The following is a 17,625-nucleotide window of genomic DNA, read 5'->3' as shown; positions in this document are numbered from 1 at the left end:
TGGATGTGGTGTATTTGGACTTCCAGAAGGCTTTTGACAAGGTACCGCACAAGAGATTGTTGTGAAAAGTCAAAGCACATGGTATTGGGGGTAATATACTGACGTGGATAGGGAACAGGTTGGCAGACAGGAAGCAGAGAGTCGGGATAAACGGGTCCTTTTCAGAATGGCAGGCAGTGACTAGTGGAGTGCCGCAGGGCTCAGTGCTGGGACCCCAGCTCTTTACAATAGACATTAACGATTTGAATGAAGGAATAGAGTGTAATATCTCCAAGTTTGCAGATGACACTAAACTGGGTGGCGGTGTCAGCTGTGAGGAGGATGCTAAGAGGCTGCAGGGTGTTGGACAGGTTAGGTGAGTGGGCAAATGCATGACAAATGCAGTATAATGTGGATAAATGTGAGGTTATCCATTTTGGGGGCAAAAACACAAAGGCAGAATATTATCTGAATGATGGCAGACTAGGAGAAGGGGAGGTGCAATGAGACCTGGGTGTCATGGTTCATCAATCACTGAAAGTGGGCACGCAGGTACAGCAGGCAGTGAAGAAGGCAAATGGTATGTTGGCCTTCATAGCTAGGGGATTTGAGTATAGGAGCAGGGAAGTCTTACTGCAGTTGTACAGGGCCTTATAGTGAGGCCTCACCTGGACTATTGTGTTCAGTTTTGGTCTCCTAGTCTGAGGAAGGACGTTCTTGTTATTGAGGGAGTGCAGCGAAGGTTCACCAGACTGATTCCAGAGATGGCTGGGCTGTCATATGAGGAGAGACTGGATCAACTGGGCCTTTATTCACTGAAGTTTAGAAGGATGAGAGGGGATCTCATAGAAACATATAAGATTCTGATGGGATTGGACAGGTTAGATGCAGGAAGAATGTTCCCGATGTTGGGGAAGTCCAGAACCAGGGGACATAGTCTTAGGATAAGGGGTAGGCCATTTAGGACTGAGATGAGGAGAAACTTCTTCACTCAGAGTTGGCTCACCTGTGGAATTCCCTGCCGCAGAGTTGTTGATGCCAGTTCACTGGATATATTCAAGAGGGAGTTAGATATGGCTCTTACGGTGAAGGGGATCAAGGGGTATGGAGAGAAAGCAGGAAAGGGGTACTGAAGGAATAATCAGCCATGATCTTATTGAATGGCGGTACAGGATCGAAGGGCCGAATGGCCTACTCCTGCACCTATTTTTCTATGTTTCTATGATATATTAACATAAGAACATAAGAAATAGGAGCAGGCCATTTGGCCCCTCAAGCCTGTCCTGCCATTAAATAAGATCATGGCTGATCTTGGCCTCAACTCCACTTCCCTGCCTGCTCCCCATAACCCACGACTCCCTTATCGTTCAAAATTAAATCAAATCAAATCATTAAAGACATTAAATCAAGGCTCCGATTCTATAACTTTCCATCTTTCCATCCCACCTCGAACCTATCAATTTATCAAAAGCATTACAGCAGTCACATTTGAATCAAAGTAAGAGGAAAATAAGAGAGACACTAAAGGAATCATTGCAGATTTTGTGCACAGGCTGCATCATCTGGAAACAGCAACATCAGCAGCAGAGTAACTTGGACAAGGGATCATTTCATGCAATATGCATCAAGAGTTTGAGGAAGCTTCAACAACATCAACTTTATAGCGCCTTTAAAATAGTTAAATGTCCCAAGGCGCTTCACAGGAGAGTTATAAGACAAAATTTCAAATAAGTACTCTTTCATGCCCCCAATCCCTGCTAAAAATCAACAATAAAAAAGCCCATAGTGTCGAGCTAAATGTGTGCATGAAAAAGGAATACCCACTCAAGTTTTCTACCTTTGCATTACTAATTATGGATAAACGTGTACACCAAAAATTAAGCATCTATGTAAAGCAGGTATAAACACATTTTAAAAGGTTCTGCATCTTCAAATTGCAGTCATTAAAGGATTATCATGATAACGTGGCCAATGTAGGACCAGATATTCTTTGAGTATGTAACGAACAGGGTGGATAAAGGGGAACCAGTGGATGTGATGTATTTGGGCTTCCAGAAGGCATTTGACAAGCTGCCACATAAAAGGTTACTGCACAAGATAAAAGTTCACAGGGTTGGGGGTGATATATTAGCATGACTAACTAACAGAGAACCGAGAATCGGGATAAATGGTTCATTCTCGGGTTGGCAATCAGTAACCAGTGGGGTGCCGCAGGGATCAGTGCTGGGACCCCCAACTATTTACAAATCTATATTAACAACTTGTAGGAAGAGATTGAGTGTAACATAGCCAGGTTTCCCAACAATACAAAGATTGGAGGAAAAGCAATGTGTGAGGAGAACACAAAAAATCTGCAAAAGGACATAGATAGGCTGAGTGAGTGGGCAGAAATTTGGCAGATGGAGTATAATGTTGGAAAGTGTGAGGTCATGCACTTTAGCAGAAAAAAATCAAGAGCAAGTTATTATATAAATGGAGAAAGATTGCAAAGTGCTGCAGTACAGCAGGACCTGGGGGTACTTGTGCATGAAACAAAGAAATGGCAGACCAATTGAACAAGTACTTTGGTTCAGTATTCACTAAGGAGGACACAAACAACCTTCCGGATATAAAAGTGGTCAGAGGGTCTATTAAGGAGGAGGAACTGAGGGAAATCTTTATTAGTCGGGAAATTGTGTTGGGGAAATTGATGGGATTGAAGGCCGATAAATCCCCAGGGCCTGATGGACTGCATCCCAGAGTACTTAAGGAGGTGGCCTTGGAAATAGCGGATGCATTGACAGTCATTTTCCAACATTCCATTGACTCTGGATCAGTTCCTATCGAGTGGAGGGTAGCCAATGTAACCCCACTTTTTAAAAAAGGAGGGAGAGAGAAAGCAGGGAATTATAGACCGGTCAGCCTGACCTCAGTAGTGGGTAAAATGATGGAATCAATTATTAAGGATGTCATAGCAGCGCATTTGGAAAATGGTGACATGATAGGTCCAAGTCAGCATGGATTTGTGAAAGGGAAATCATGCTTGACAAATCTTCTGGAATTTTTTGAGGATGTTTCCAATAAAGTGGACAAAGGAGTACCAGTTGATGTGGTATATTTGGACTTTCAGAAGGCTTTCGACAAGGTCCCACACAGGAGATTAATGTGCAAAGTTAAAGCACATGGGATTGGGGGTAGTGTGCTGACGTGGATTGAGAACTGGTTGTCAGACAGGAAGCAAAGAGTAGGAGTAAATGGGTACTTTTCGGAATGGCAGGCAGTGACTAGTGGGGTACCGCAGGGTTCTGTGCTGGGGCCCCAGCTGTTTACATTGTACATTAATGATTTAGACGAGGGGATTAAATGTAGTATCTCCAAATTTGCGGATGACACTAAGTTGGGTGGCAGTGTGAGCTGCGAGGAGGAAGCTATAAGGCTGCAGAGTGACTTGGATAGGTTAGGTGAGTGGGCAAATGCGTGGCAGATGAAGTATAATGTGGATAAATGTGAGGTTATCCACTTTGGTGGTAAAAAGAGAGAGACAGACTATTATCTGAATGGTGACAGATTAGGAAAAGGGAAGGTGCAACGAGACCTGGGTGTCATGGTACATCAGTCATTGAAGGTTGGCATGCAGGTACAGCAGGCGGTTAAGAAAGCAAATGGCATGTTGGCCTTCATAGCGAGGGGATTTGAGTACAGGGGCAGGGAGGTGTTGCTACAGTTGTACAGGGCCTTGGTGAGGCCACACCTGGAGTATTGTGTACAGTTTTGGTCTCCTAACTTGAGGAAGGACATTCTTGCTATTGAGGGAGTGCAGCGAAGATTCACCAGACAGATTCCCGGGATGGTGGGACTGACCTATCAAGAAAGATTGGATCAACTGGGCTTGTATTCACTGGAGTTCAGAAGAGTGAGAGGGGACCTCATAGAAACGTTTAAAATTCTGACGGGTTTGGACAGGTTGGATGCAGGAAGAATGTTCCCAATGTTGGGGAAGTCCAGAACCAGGGGTCACAGTCTAAGGATAAGGGGTAAGCCATTTAGGACCGAGATAAGGAGAAACTTCTTCACCCAGAGAGTGGTGAACCTGTGGAATTCTCTACCACAGAAAGTAGTTGAGGCCAATTCACTAAATATATTCAAAAGGGAGTTAGATGAAGTCCTTACTACTCGGGGGATCAAGGGGTATGGCGTGAAAGCAGGAAGTGGGTACTGAAGTTTCATGTTCAGCCATGAACTCATTGAATGGCGGTTCAGGCTAGAAGGGCTGAATGGCCTGCTCCTGCACCTATTTTCTATGTTTCTATGTTTCTAAACACAAAAGGATAATATGCATGTACAGCAAGTGATCAGGAAGGCCAATGGTATTTTGGCCTTTATTGCAAAGGGGATGGAGTATAAAAGCAGGGAAGTCTTGCTCCAGCTATACAGGGTATTGGTGAGGCCACACCTGGAATACTGCGTGCAGTTTTGGTTTCCATATTTACTTGCTTTGGAGGCAGTTCAGAGAAGGTTCACAAGGTTGATTCCCGATGAGGAAAGATTGAGTAGGTTGGGCCTCTACTCATTGGAGTTCAGATGAATGAGAGGTGATCTTATCGAAATGTATAAGATTATGAGGGGTCTTGACAAGGTGGATGCAGAGAGGATGTTTCCGCTAATAGGGGAGACTAGAACTAGAGGGCCTAATCTTAGTTTTAAATGGGTGGCCCCTTATTCTGAGATGAGGAGAAATTTCTTCTCTCAGAGGGTTGTGGATCTGTGGAATTCGCTGCCTCAGAGAGCTGTGCAAGTTAGGACATTGAATAAATTTAAGACAGCAATAGACAGTTTCTTAAACGATAAGGAAATAAGGGGTTATGGAGAGCGGGCAGAGACCTGAGTCCATGATCGGATTAGCCACGATCGTATTAAGTGGCGGAGCAGGCTCGAGGGGCCATATGGCCTACTCCTGCTCCTATTTCTTATGTTCTTATTAGTCATGGCAGCAACCAGCAAGGAAAATACAACTCTCTACAAGGAGAAATTGAGTGAGCAACCCTGAATTTGGAATATAATTCTTGAATCCCTAATATCAACAAAACTTCACTGCACCCCAATGAAACCCTAGATTAACACAGAGTGAAAATGCCGCAAGGCTCCTCAATTCCACTTTAATTCAGGCTCAGTTATTCTCTACATCTTAAAGACTTCCATTTACAAAGCACCTTTCATGTCCTCATGATGTCCCAAAATGCTTCAAAGTCAACAAATTACATTTTTGAACGACAGACATTATTGATTTTGTCGGCAAACACAGCAGCCAATTTGCACACAACAATGTCCCATGAAGACTAAAGAGATATGACCAGTTTGTCTATTTCGGTGCCGTTGGTTGAGGGACGAAGGTTGGCCAAGACACCTGGAGAACTGCTTGCTCTTCTTCAAAAAGTTGCCCAGAGATCTTTTACATACCTCTTGAACTGGCCTTTGTTTAAAAGTCTGATACAAAAGACTGCAAGGAAGAATTCTTTATAACTTAGCTATTCACATCAAAAATTATTTTTCACTCTGATCACTTCAGTTTGCTACATGATAATAATGCACTAGCTTTGTGGCGATAGGCACATCTTCCAGTAAATAGCCTGGTTAAGAGATTCATGTTGAAAATTTACTGCTTTCAATTAGCTACAGTATATCTGCTGAACAAATGAGCTAGTTTAATAATTAACAAAAATCAGAAATTCTGGAGAACCTAATTCTAGTCTGGGTTGTAAAGAATTTTGCTTTTTCAATGCCCTAAGATGTGTGTAACCATCTGTAGTGACAACTAATTATAGCTGTAAACCCTCTTCTATATGGATTACATTTGGCACTGTAAATAGTTAAATAGCAAGTAAAGTAAAATATCAAGTTAATTACATGTAAGTGAGACAAACCCAGTAACTCACAGGTTACTGCGCGTAGGGCTTCCCGAGAGTAATAAAGTTGGTATCCCACTGTGTATTCTGTATATAAAAAGATATTAAAAAAGACCTAGAGGGTAAATACATAATCTCACAGTAAAGCTGTGCCACTGCCATCTTTGTAATGAAGACTTTATCACAAATAGTATTGCCAATACATTCTTGACAGCAGATAAATCAGCATTCTGAACACATTGGACCAGATTTGAGTAAAACAAGACTGCAAAAAAAATTCACTTTTTCTCATTTTTATAAAATTATGCTTCTTTGTTCCACTTCAAGAAATACTATTGGATGATAATGCTCAGAAAGCAAACTTTACTTTTTTAGCCAAGAGCTTAATTGGCAATAGCATTAGTCTGTGTTACAATAATGGTATAGCTCCAGCTGAATTAAACATTCCCTGAAACAGGTCTACTAACTGACTTTTTTTAAAAACAAAAAAAAATTACCATAAACTGGTTTCTGACTGTGGGATAGTAAAGCAGTAACTGTTAGAAGGAAGTTTAGAGCAGCTATGGCATCAAATGGTACCTTTTCTTCATGTCAATTTAGGTTTTCAGGCTCAGGCCATTCCAAGGATTTGCAATGTCATGTTGCTATCGATCTGGGGTTAGAGATGCTGTGCACCTCCAGCACAATGTCTAGAGAATTCTGCATTCAATTCTTTTTGCGTTTGTTGATTTACTGATAATCTGTCGCTATATGTAATTAAATAAAAACACATGTTTTCTTTAACAATAGCACTCTTTGATTTGAGCAGTGATATATCATCTTTAGAAAGTTAGGACAAGGGTCTCAAGGGTGTCTGCATTTGCAGGGAGGGTCCCCAAAGAAAAGTTTGGTACAGAATATAAATTATGGAATTTAGAATAATAATTTGGTCCTATAACCTTTTCCCCATATCTATGGAGAAAACTCTACTCTCCCATCCCCCTCCAACAATGCCAAGACTTTCACAGTGAAAGGTCCTCAAAAACTTTGGACAGAAGATATCACATACCTACAATGGTTCATTAGTAATATTAAATCATGCGTGTGAATACTAACTCCCAAGTACCCATTTCACCTGTCATTCAGGTTCTGTTTCAGACCAATGAAGTCACAAACACATGGCTAGAGGCCAGATTGTCTTTATTAAATTATTTGTTTATAGTGCTCCTTCTGAATTTCCATAGGTACAAAGAGATTTTACGTGTTTTCAGTTCTAATTCAAACTGTACATTATTTCTGTTCAGCTAATGTTGCACAGCACTTACTTTGAGAACATTTGATGCAATAGTATTATTTTAATTATCTAACTTCAGGTAATTATATTGAGCCATATTGATTCATGAATGCCTGTAAAATTATTAAATTTGACAAGATTTTTGGTACAAAGAGGATTCTAGAACCCAATAATTAACCAGTCAATGGCCGTACAGCATTTTAACTCTCAATTAGTATTTTAATTGCACTGTAATTAACAATATTTAGTTTCCAAGTTAATCCATGAATTCCTGCCCAGAACTGACATCTATAATAATTAAAATTAATGGTAGTAAATTGAGTTTAACATTACTCAAGCCAGATCAGGACATTAATTTAGTAACAGGCATCAACACATTCTTAATCACAAGATGAATATTTAAGCCAGTCAATAGAATACAGGAGGAGGAATACCAAACACTAAATTTCCATTTCTTTAAGAAATACCAAGTTTTATAGACCACCAAAGATGTTATAGATTCTTAAAATGCTACTAATGGCATTTTGTTGGTGTGCTCACAACTAACCAACAAAATGCAACAATGATGGTGAAACTACAAATATTCAATAAAACTGTATGTGCTTCATGAAGGTCCAACACTATAAAAAGTATCTCACTTCAAAGAAAGGGACTGAGCAAGGACCCAAGGTTCTCCTATAAAAAAAGGAATTATTCTTGGTAGGTGATATACTTTTAAAAATAAACTCAAGGCATATTAAAAGGGAGAGACAGGCGCGATATTTTTAGTTACCTTCTCCAGCATAGAGGTTGGTTTTTAATGTGATGTCAGTAAGTATGACCCAACTGAGTATAATTTTAATGTCTTCATTTCTTTAGATATTGACTCCTTGCTGGATTACTGTTGCATAGCCACGAGGCACCCTCCTGCATCTCACTTAATTACTTGGTCATTACTTAACGGTGAATGTTGTCAAGCTATTTGACCAGTCGCGTCATACAGCCGAACCTAATCCTCAAATCTACACCTGCAGATCGCAATCAGAATTGGGAACCCTGGCCAAATTTCCTTTCTATTACCCAAGAGCGCTGAGGCATATTGTACCAACCCAAGAGATCAGTTAACTCAGTGCAGAGTGGGTACTGAACTTGGAACATTCCTAATCTGTATAGCTCAACTGCTCACTGATCCGGCAAGGAAACATTTTATGTATAATTTTCATCCACACTAAATTCTTGAACACAAAGCATTTTACAGTATATCCAAGCCGGTGGGTTCAATTTCTAGGCATAACATTCGATTTCATAAGGAATGTGACAGTTTGCCCTTCTTTTTCTGATTGCTGTGCCTAAATATTATACCAAATACCATTGTTTGGTATAATCCGTACTTATACCAAACATTAATTAAATATATTTGTGGGAAATGGCCAACTTCCTTAAACCTCTCATTATTTACTATAATTCTGCAGGAAAGTGTGGCATTATTTCAGGAAATCGTATCAGCTTATTTGGATTTTTGGCAGATTTCACAAAACACATCTACTATACTTCCTACATTTACAATATTTTTGGAATGATATTAAGTACTAAAAGTTGACATTTTAAAAATGGTTTACTTAATCTACACAATATATAAATCTCAATGCGAAATTAGAGGTCTCTGGAATGCATTCACTTTTGGAACACTTCCTACATATCGGGCAATATCTATGACGTTTGTAAAAATGATTGGTGCCAAATGCACGTTGTTGCCAAATATAAGTTGCTACAAAGATTCACAAAAAAGATTTTTTAAATCTTCCAAAAACCTACACACGAAAAAAATTCCGAAGATGGGTATTTAAACACATTATACAAATGCCATGTTTCTGCACTACCTACAAAAACGTTCTGGTACAGAACATAGACAAGTCCTACCCACATTTACATTGACCTCGCTGTGGGTTTTTGTATTCATAATTATGAGCGCCAAATATTACTACAAGCAAATAAACGAACGCTTCAGAAACTTAAAAACCTTTTGGCCCTCAAAAAGGATTAAAACACGCTGTATATATATTTTTAAATCATTTATTCTATTCTAAATCAGAAAATATAGACATTCAAGACTGTAACAAGCCACTACACCGCAGCTGTTCTCAAAGGCACATTCCACCTCCGAAGCCATCAAGATGATAAAGTACAGTATGGAGCTGCGTGCAGAGCGAGACAACGTGGGCAGCGATCCAAAAATGCCAGCGCTTTGGCACTACAACAGAAACCAGTCAACACTTGAGCTCAGCACCACGCAAGAGAACAGAAATAACAATTACTCCTGAACCACTACGAATCCACAGAAAATTCCTTTAACAAGAAAAGAAAACGCATTTCCAATGTGAACTATCTTAATCAAAATGTCTCAGACTTTAATTTCATGCTGCAGTCGCTTATAAATTTGCAAACAAGCTCCGGCATCTCATTGCGGTGCTGCTGGTGTCATTTCATCCAACTATACTGGGATTGAAAAACGCTTTTTTTAATCACTCGATTTTAAATCTTGCCGCAATGGACTGAGCGATTCTCAAGTCCAGTTTTGCGAAGGGAGAAGGAAGACTCCAACCCTGGATGCACTCACTGATCTCTTCCTCCCTCTGGCCGGCCGAAACCCAGCCGGCAGGCTTTGCCATTTCATGCCGATTTACTTAACTTTGCGCTGACAGTTCTCCAAAAAATTACCTTCAATTCAATCCATCGCTAACGCCTTGCGAGATCTAACGTGCGCCACTCTCAACATTAAAAAGAAAAGGCAAAACGCAATCAGCTTGCTTACCTTTTAATTTCTTCCTGAGGCTCTTTGGCAGCTTTAAACTCGGGTTCTCTGAAAGGATCGGGGGGGGGGGGGGGGGAAGAAAAGCCTTTTTAAAGACCCATCAATGTGGCAGACCGTCCAACAGCCAGACTCTGAAGACACGCACACCGGCTGACAGCTGCAGCCAGGATCGCTCAGGCGACGGGAAGCGGCGGCGGGTTGTACACAAACACACGGGGAAAGGAAGCAGCAGCAGCAACAACAACAACGCCGCACGCCTACCTCAAACCCACACTCGCACCCCCACACACCCCCCAGATAGAACACACACAATCAGCCCTAGCAACGGCACAGTACACAGCTACAAACCTCATCAATTTAAAGTGCAAATAGAAGGAGAAATATCCAACAGCCAAGACAAAACAACGTCAGAGGGGTGGGGGGGAGGGGGAGGGAAAAGTTGAGCTACTTTCTCTCGCTCGCTCGCTCTCTCCCCCGGTCAGTAAATTGTTGATAACGGTGCTTCAGCAGCCATTTTGTTATAACTGACAAGAGAAGGCTAATCTCGCTGAGGAAACGACCTCTGACCCTGTCTGGCTGACATGTGATCACAACTAAACACCCGCCCCCCCCTTTCCTCCTCGCGCCCAACCGTCCCGCCTCTCCGTGTTACCACGGCAACCGCTCTGACCTATCACTTCGGTGCCAGCGCATCACATGATCGCAACACAACCCCCCCTCAACTTTTTTGCCCCTCAAAAAAAGAAATCCTCGACTGGGCAGAGAGTAGATGTCTTCAGGCAGGTGGGATTTTCAGACTTGCCGACCATTCCCTAAACCGAGGAAGGGGGAGGGGAACCGCCATAATGACACGGGTAAACAGCTGGGGGGGCAACAAAAACAACGCAATAAAACTTTCATAAACAGATCGCTTTCTTGGAGGCCCGCCTGAAATGTCATTGCGGCTGCCAGATCCAACCAATCCGGTGAGCGACCGCCGCGTCACGTGACCACCTCCCCGTCCTCGCTTGTTGCTCCGGCAACCGGTCTGCCCAATCATCTATAAAAGCCAGCCACAAACAAGCCTGTCCTCAACATATACAAATGACCTCGTAATTGTCAATTGTACACGATCTGATACAGCTCGACTTCATCTGCTTAATAGGTACAGAGCTTATCTAATTTGACCTAGTGAAATAACCCAATCAAAATCAAATATATTACAGTTGAATTGGCACTCCACTGTGCAGCAGCAGTAAATATTATTCGGAAATACAGCTTCCATTCCATTCTCCTCTGATTGCCTGCATTTGGATTTGTAAAATACTTTGTACTTTATCTTTCAAAACAATAAACTAACACATTTCATTTTGCAGATTTCCTTTGTTGATTTAAAAAGAAAAGATATTTACAGCAAAACCTGTGATCAAAGTGCCAGACAATATGAGTGGAGTTTCTGTAATGAGATGTTCCAAGAGCTTAGGCAAAAAGACTCCACAAAGTAGTGATAATAGTTATTTGATTCGATTGAATTGTTAATTCAAGTTTTTAAAGAGAACCTGATCTCCTCTCTGGAAGACATTGACTCCTTCCTTGGGTATGGTTCTGTAGGTCTTAATCATACTCCAGTACTTCACACAGTGAAGGTGATCATTATGCATGTGAACATTGGCAGTCAATGTGAGCAGACTATTCAATCGCAGGGGCAGCATAGGCAAGCTCAACACCATGATCAGACGTGTGCACTATTCAGCAGAGATTGCTGGATAGCGATCAGGAGCCAAAACCTAAGCCCTCCCTAACCCATAAGTGCTGAGGCTAATTGTAGCACCCTGATTACACTATCCTGGCTGAGATCAAATAATTGAGCACATGCCAAGGATCTGGAATCTTTCTGCTCTGTTTGACTCAGCCACTCACAGAATAAACTCACCGTGCCAATGTAGAGCCTTAACTTAAATTTTTGAAACTAATTTTAGCTCTACCCATATCATGACTTACTCCCTGACAGAGTAAGCACTTGACCACCTCCAAGCCTTCTGCTAATAAGAATCTTGAATTGACTGCTAAAAGGTGCTCCAAAACAGCCCAAGATTACTGTCTTTGTAAATTTTTGCTCTCTTGCTCATCACCACCCCTGCCCCCAACACAAATGCACCATGTGAGAGTCACAGATGTGAACCAACAGATCTGATTTGCACTGTGCCACCAGGCTAGCAACTTTCTTATTGACTTTGGAATGAAGTTACCTGGAGCAGGTAGGGGATCCTCACAGAATATGTCTGTTTGTCACCATTGATTTTCACAAGAGTTTATTTGTAAAGTGCTTGAAAAATAATATTTTTTTCAATTTTGTCCCAGCTGAGATTTATTGAATTCATTATAAAATCTCAGTGGGTAACTGTTTTTTTTAAGTCTTCCAAGCAGTCTGTAAGTGGACAAGGTATGCTAAAATCAATGCTGGCTAGTGGACAATCTTCCCAGAGGATCCCCTTGACTAACATCAGTGAAGTGCATCTGCTTCACTTCTTGATTGAAATGTCGCTCTAGGCTGTACAGAGGAGACCTTCTGCTGAGGATTTATCCGAAAAGAAAGAAGTCACTTTAAATATAAATATGTGGTATAGTTATGGAAGTAAGTGGTTTATGTTATCGTTACACTTAAAGATACTTTCTCCATTAAATATATAGCTGTGTATTTTAACTGGTAAAAGTGCTTTAATTACTTTTTATGCTTTATTTAAATTATGAAATAGACTTTGGTAACTTTTTTCCCCCCTTAACCTTAAAAAAAAGTGCTTTTTAATAATAACGTCCCTCCTTTTAGCTTCGGGCCATCAAAAGTGTAAAGATGAAAGTGTACTATGTACAAAAGCATCTTACAAATGTGATTGTTTTATGAGCTAGTGACATTTTGTTGGATTTTACTATAATGGAAACCATTTTAGATATCTGCATGAAAGAGAGAAGATATTTAATTACAAATAAAATTACATTCCCATTGAGCCACTGTGCAGCACTGTGAATAGCTAGCACAGCATGGTAAGACCTAATGTACACTCTCTGAGAATGTGAATTTTAGAATCTGGATTGTTGTTCTCCGAGAACCTGTGTGTGTAAACTCCACCTACTGCTGGCACAATTACTTGTCAATTTAAATACAAAGATGATTCAAAATATTGTTAGTGGTTTAGAACAATTTAAAAAAATAAACTTTTAAACAGAAACAGATATTTGTATTCATTTGGATCTAATTGCAAACTTAGCTCAAAGATGTACCTATTGGCGTTTTTAATATGTTTTAAACACAATGTTAAAAATAATTATGGACATCATAAACTCTTGATATAGACACCTTTTTTATTGTGTAAATAATCATTGTATTCTATTTGCTGGCTGAGGTAAAATCATTCAGCTTTTTACAATAAGTAATTAAATGTCGCTGGGAAGATATACAAAAAAGGATCAAGTGAAAAAGCAGCAATTTAACATGATCTTCTAATTTTTTGTTTTGAAGATGTCAATGTAGGCAAAGAAAAGCAAGCCAGATTCCAAGCTCATGAGACAACTTTCAAAATAAGCTGCAGCTCTGGCATGGTAGTATAATGCATTTGTGCTCCACCTAGCTATTCCTTGGAGTGGTGGTTCATGTTTCCAATTCCCACACAGTAAATTCACGAATTTTGGGAACACCATCAGTAGAAAGAATCAAATGCAAGCTAATGACTTTCTCACAATAAAGAAACAAAAGATGGAGCATGATTGTCTGCCAGGTGTTTTAAGAGTGGTACTGATACACAGTTAGTGACAAGCTGTCTGTCCTTTTCATCAGAATAGTGCAAGACACACTAAGACCTAAAAAGAGGGTAGGATGAAAGACTGAATAATGGGAAAATTAATTAATAAAAGCCTACAATAAAACTCACCTGTATTGGAGGAAGAGACAAACTCAAATTATCAAAATTCAATATCAGTAATAGCAGATTTCAAAAAGTATATATATTCTCATTCTAAATAAACAATGTTTTTAAATACAATTGAAGGAACTTACGATTGAAAAATGCAAATTTATAACACTAAGAATGCACACTTAAAATAAACTGCAAGTTACTGTATATCATATTTTCACTGATTTGCTGAGACTTAAAAGTCTCATAAAGTATCTATATAGCACAATATTTCTTACCTGAAGAGATAAAGCTAGAGAAAAATGTACTGATTTGAAATTAATTTATCATTTTTACTCAGATATATCACCAATTGACACTAATGACTACACTGTTACCATTCAGTTTCAACAAATTAAAGCGAAGAAACCTCAAGGAGTTCTCCAGTCGAACAAGGTTAGATGATATCTGGATCCATATAATATTTCTAAATTAGGCAACCATGTAGCTTGCAGGAGCTAGGTATTGTTTGTTGTGTTCAATTGTGCTGGGTAAATGCATTAGTTGAACTCATTTCTAATTCTTCTGAGGACACTGCAGGGATTCCACGGAGACCAACACATTCATAAATAGAAAACAACTGTCTAGCAGAAATAAGAGGTGGCACACAGCAATGCCAATGTAATGCAGACAAGTTGGTTACTGCCTATTTGATAAGATAAAGCCCTCTAATGTTTGAACGATAGCCTGCACCTCTCACATGACTATCCCTATCTATTATAGATTACCAATGTAGCTTCTGTTCCCTCTGCAACTAATGAACAAGCACTAAAATCAATAACTGCAAAATGTGGATTTGTGTGCTTGCTTTGCAACAAACATTAAATGGTATGCAAGCAGCAGAATGCTCAGATGGGGGTGGGCTGCATGAACCCCCAGAGGCCACTGTATTTGTCATTTGGCAAACCAAGATAGATGTAGAGCACAAATTCATCAAAGCTTTCTCCAAAAGGAACACAATTCTTGTTCCAGTGTTACACTCCATCTATCTAGAGTCCAAAAAATGAATAAATAATGAACTGTACATGTCAGACTCCAGGAACAAGCTGCATACAATGGTACAAAATAAGAGCTTGACTAAAGAACTCACTAATAAAATAATCTTTCAGAATGAAAGTAATTCTTTAGTTCAACATTTTAGTGAATTTCAGAGCTGTTATAATTTAATGTTTTGTCAATATTCCAGTTTTAAATGTATTCAAATTCAATCATCAATGAAGAATTCAATAACATTTTTCAGTTTATGTTTTCGCTACTGCCTTAAGCATGTTCCAAACAATAGCATTTCAGTATTCCGGGCTGGCACAAATTGTATCTGACGTCGCAGATGAAATAATTTAAAGTGTATTAAGACTGAAGAAAGGGAGCATAAATAAGACATTTTATTTAAAGCAGAAGTACCATATAATTAACCAACTTCAACTTTAAAGTTCATTACTAAACTCAAAGCATGATTTTTTTATATCGTAGCTCAGTATTTTGCAGTGAGTGGCTTTGTCTACAAACAGCACAGCAGCTCTACTTATCACGGCAACGTCAACACTGCAGTGCTGGTTCCTTTGTTTCTCCACCAGTGATAGAGCCAGAACCTAACATCTCATAAATGATATCAGTGTGATTGACAACGATGGCACTGTTTGTAAACATAGACAAGCTTGCCAAATATTGTAGCCGATTAAAAAATGAAATATCTTTACAACAAAATGATCTAGAAGCACAATATTTTGGAATGCAGCCATTTTAATGTTGAACTTTAAATAGACAAATAGTTCATATAGGGCATCAGCTGCCACAGGTCTGGCGTGGGTAGAAGCCATTTTTCTAAGACAACGTAGTCTGATTATAGTTGAACGATAACAACGTTCCATTTTCTTCTTGTCTAACTTGACAAAGAGATCAATATGATCCTCACAATTTGTGATATAAATTGTTATCTGTTAGTCAGCTAACTAAAACATAATACCTTTATTGCAGCAACTGTAACTGGTACAGCGCTATTGGTTAAAGTAAAAAGGAGCAGAAAATCTGTAAATTCCTTTTAAACATGATATTAATTTAATTTTAAGTAACATTTTATTTCTGATTAAACATTTCTACCCATGATGTTTTAGGGGAACAGCAGCTATAATACCTTAGCTCTTGCTCAGAAAAGAACTGAAATAATTTCTATGCTGCTACCCTGTCAGTGACAATGTTCTTGCAATATGAGCAGCCGTTGTACAACCCCCTTTTTCCTTTGTGAAAAACTGAACTGTGGCATGCATGAAATGCTTTTCTTTATATTCTAAGCACATACGTCATTGAAGAGCTCCCTTATTTGACTTTGCTGAACATATTTCTTTTTTTGTTGAAACAATTCAGCTTTGTAATAGCTGCAAATTGGCATATGAACTGCATTTACCTGCAATGAATTCTTTTCACCTTTACATTACCGACCCTGTTGCCATATGAAAGTCTTGTTATATTACATCGTAATGCCAAACCACTACCATACACTATAATCTGAAATTAGTTTCTTAAAAAGGAAACTACTGTTTTGTTAACCTTAAAACAGGGGCTAAATTAAACACAACACATTTAACTTCTTCAAAACAAGTAAATGGCAATGAAACATAATCGCAAGATAGATGATAAACAAGTCTGATATCCTTTCAAAGAGACTTTGCTGAGAAAAGGCTTTATAGTGCAAGGACTTGTCTTTTAATGAAATCTAGTTTATCTGTAATGAAAATGACAGTGAAATGCTATGCCATTTTAACCCTTTAATTACTGAATTTCTAGCAGTTTTAAGAATGATATTTTGCTTTCATTAATTCTTTCCCCATCACGCCACACATCACTCACTGGTCAAAGGGTGTGAATCTGTTTGCTTCCAGGCTCCTGCCAACATTGTCCTCTAATCAGCTACTAAGACATGCACAAGAGTGGCCTAGGGTGACTTGGCCTCTGACTTTGCTGCCTGCTTCTCCTTTGGGAAAGCTTTTGCGTCTCATGAGCAATTTTCCTTAAAGGCTGAACTAAAGTTAGAAATTGATTTTTCACTGATGGGCCTTGAAATTGGATGGTGCCACTCTCATTTCTCGGGCTGCTAAATGGGCGTCTAAGTCTTCAATATAGCAGGCTGGAATCGCATGCTCATTACGAGCCAGAAGTGCACTGACCGCTATATTGATGTAGGCTACCTCTGCAATATTGGGTTGGCTGCGATCAGGAAATCCAAGATTACATGCAGTCTAATGGGCAGTCCTGAAAGGAACTGCTGCAGGCTACAACCAACAAGGTAAGTGTTTAAAATATACTTCCCCGAATGTGGAGTCAGAAGGAATAGGAGTGTTGCCAGCCACCGCCCATATCCTCCCCAGATCAGCGCTGCAATTCTCTTCGATACCAGCCACTACCTGCCCTGATCGCTGCCTACCTACCCTTCCCGATAGCCCGCTGTTCCGATTGCCCCCTTTTAAATACTTTCCAGTGCTGACGTCACAGTGGTCCGATCTTCAAGTTCTCTTCTCTGGCAAGCTGCCTGGGAATACCCATTAGGCGTCCACAGATCAATAATACTGAGGCCCAAGGATCAATATTCTGTGCACCTCAGGCCTAACCATTGAGGCACAAGGATTGTTATTGGGCTATAATGTCCATAAACTTTGCATTTGTAATGTTGAATATTATAATATTGTAAGTTCTATTGAGAATACATCAGAAGAATCAGGACTACTTCAATATGATTTTCATCTACTCCATTTTGCCCATTCCACCATCTTATTAAAAGTT

General features: G+C 39.7%; 1 protein-coding gene across 14 annotated transcripts in view; it reads right to left on the bottom strand.

Annotated features, from left to right (window-relative positions):
- The window catches only part of tnrc6c1 (trinucleotide repeat containing adaptor 6C1), a 173,978-nt gene extending 163,472 nt beyond the window's left edge, over nt 1–10,506 (bottom strand). For all 14 annotated transcript variants that reach the window (XM_070857623.1, XM_070857629.1, XM_070857632.1 and 11 more), the window contains exons 1-2: nt 10,274–10,506; nt 9,926–9,973 (exon numbers count right to left, since the gene is read on the bottom strand). In XM_070857623.1, coding sequence (XP_070713724.1) covers nt 9,926–9,973; nt 10,274–10,278 — 53 coding nt within the window. In that variant the 5' untranslated portion in view covers nt 10,279–10,506. The remainder of the gene's footprint in view (nt 1–9,925; nt 9,974–10,273) is intronic.
- Nucleotides 10,507–17,625: the final 7,119 nt, after the last annotated feature.

Source organism: Pristiophorus japonicus, chromosome 16, assembly GCF_044704955.1.
Source record: "Pristiophorus japonicus isolate sPriJap1 chromosome 16, sPriJap1.hap1, whole genome shotgun sequence".
NCBI lineage: Eukaryota > Metazoa > Chordata > Chondrichthyes > Pristiophoridae > Pristiophorus > Pristiophorus japonicus.
The sequence above is the reverse complement of the archived record's forward strand: the minus strand, read 5'-3'. Positions and strand labels throughout refer to the sequence as shown.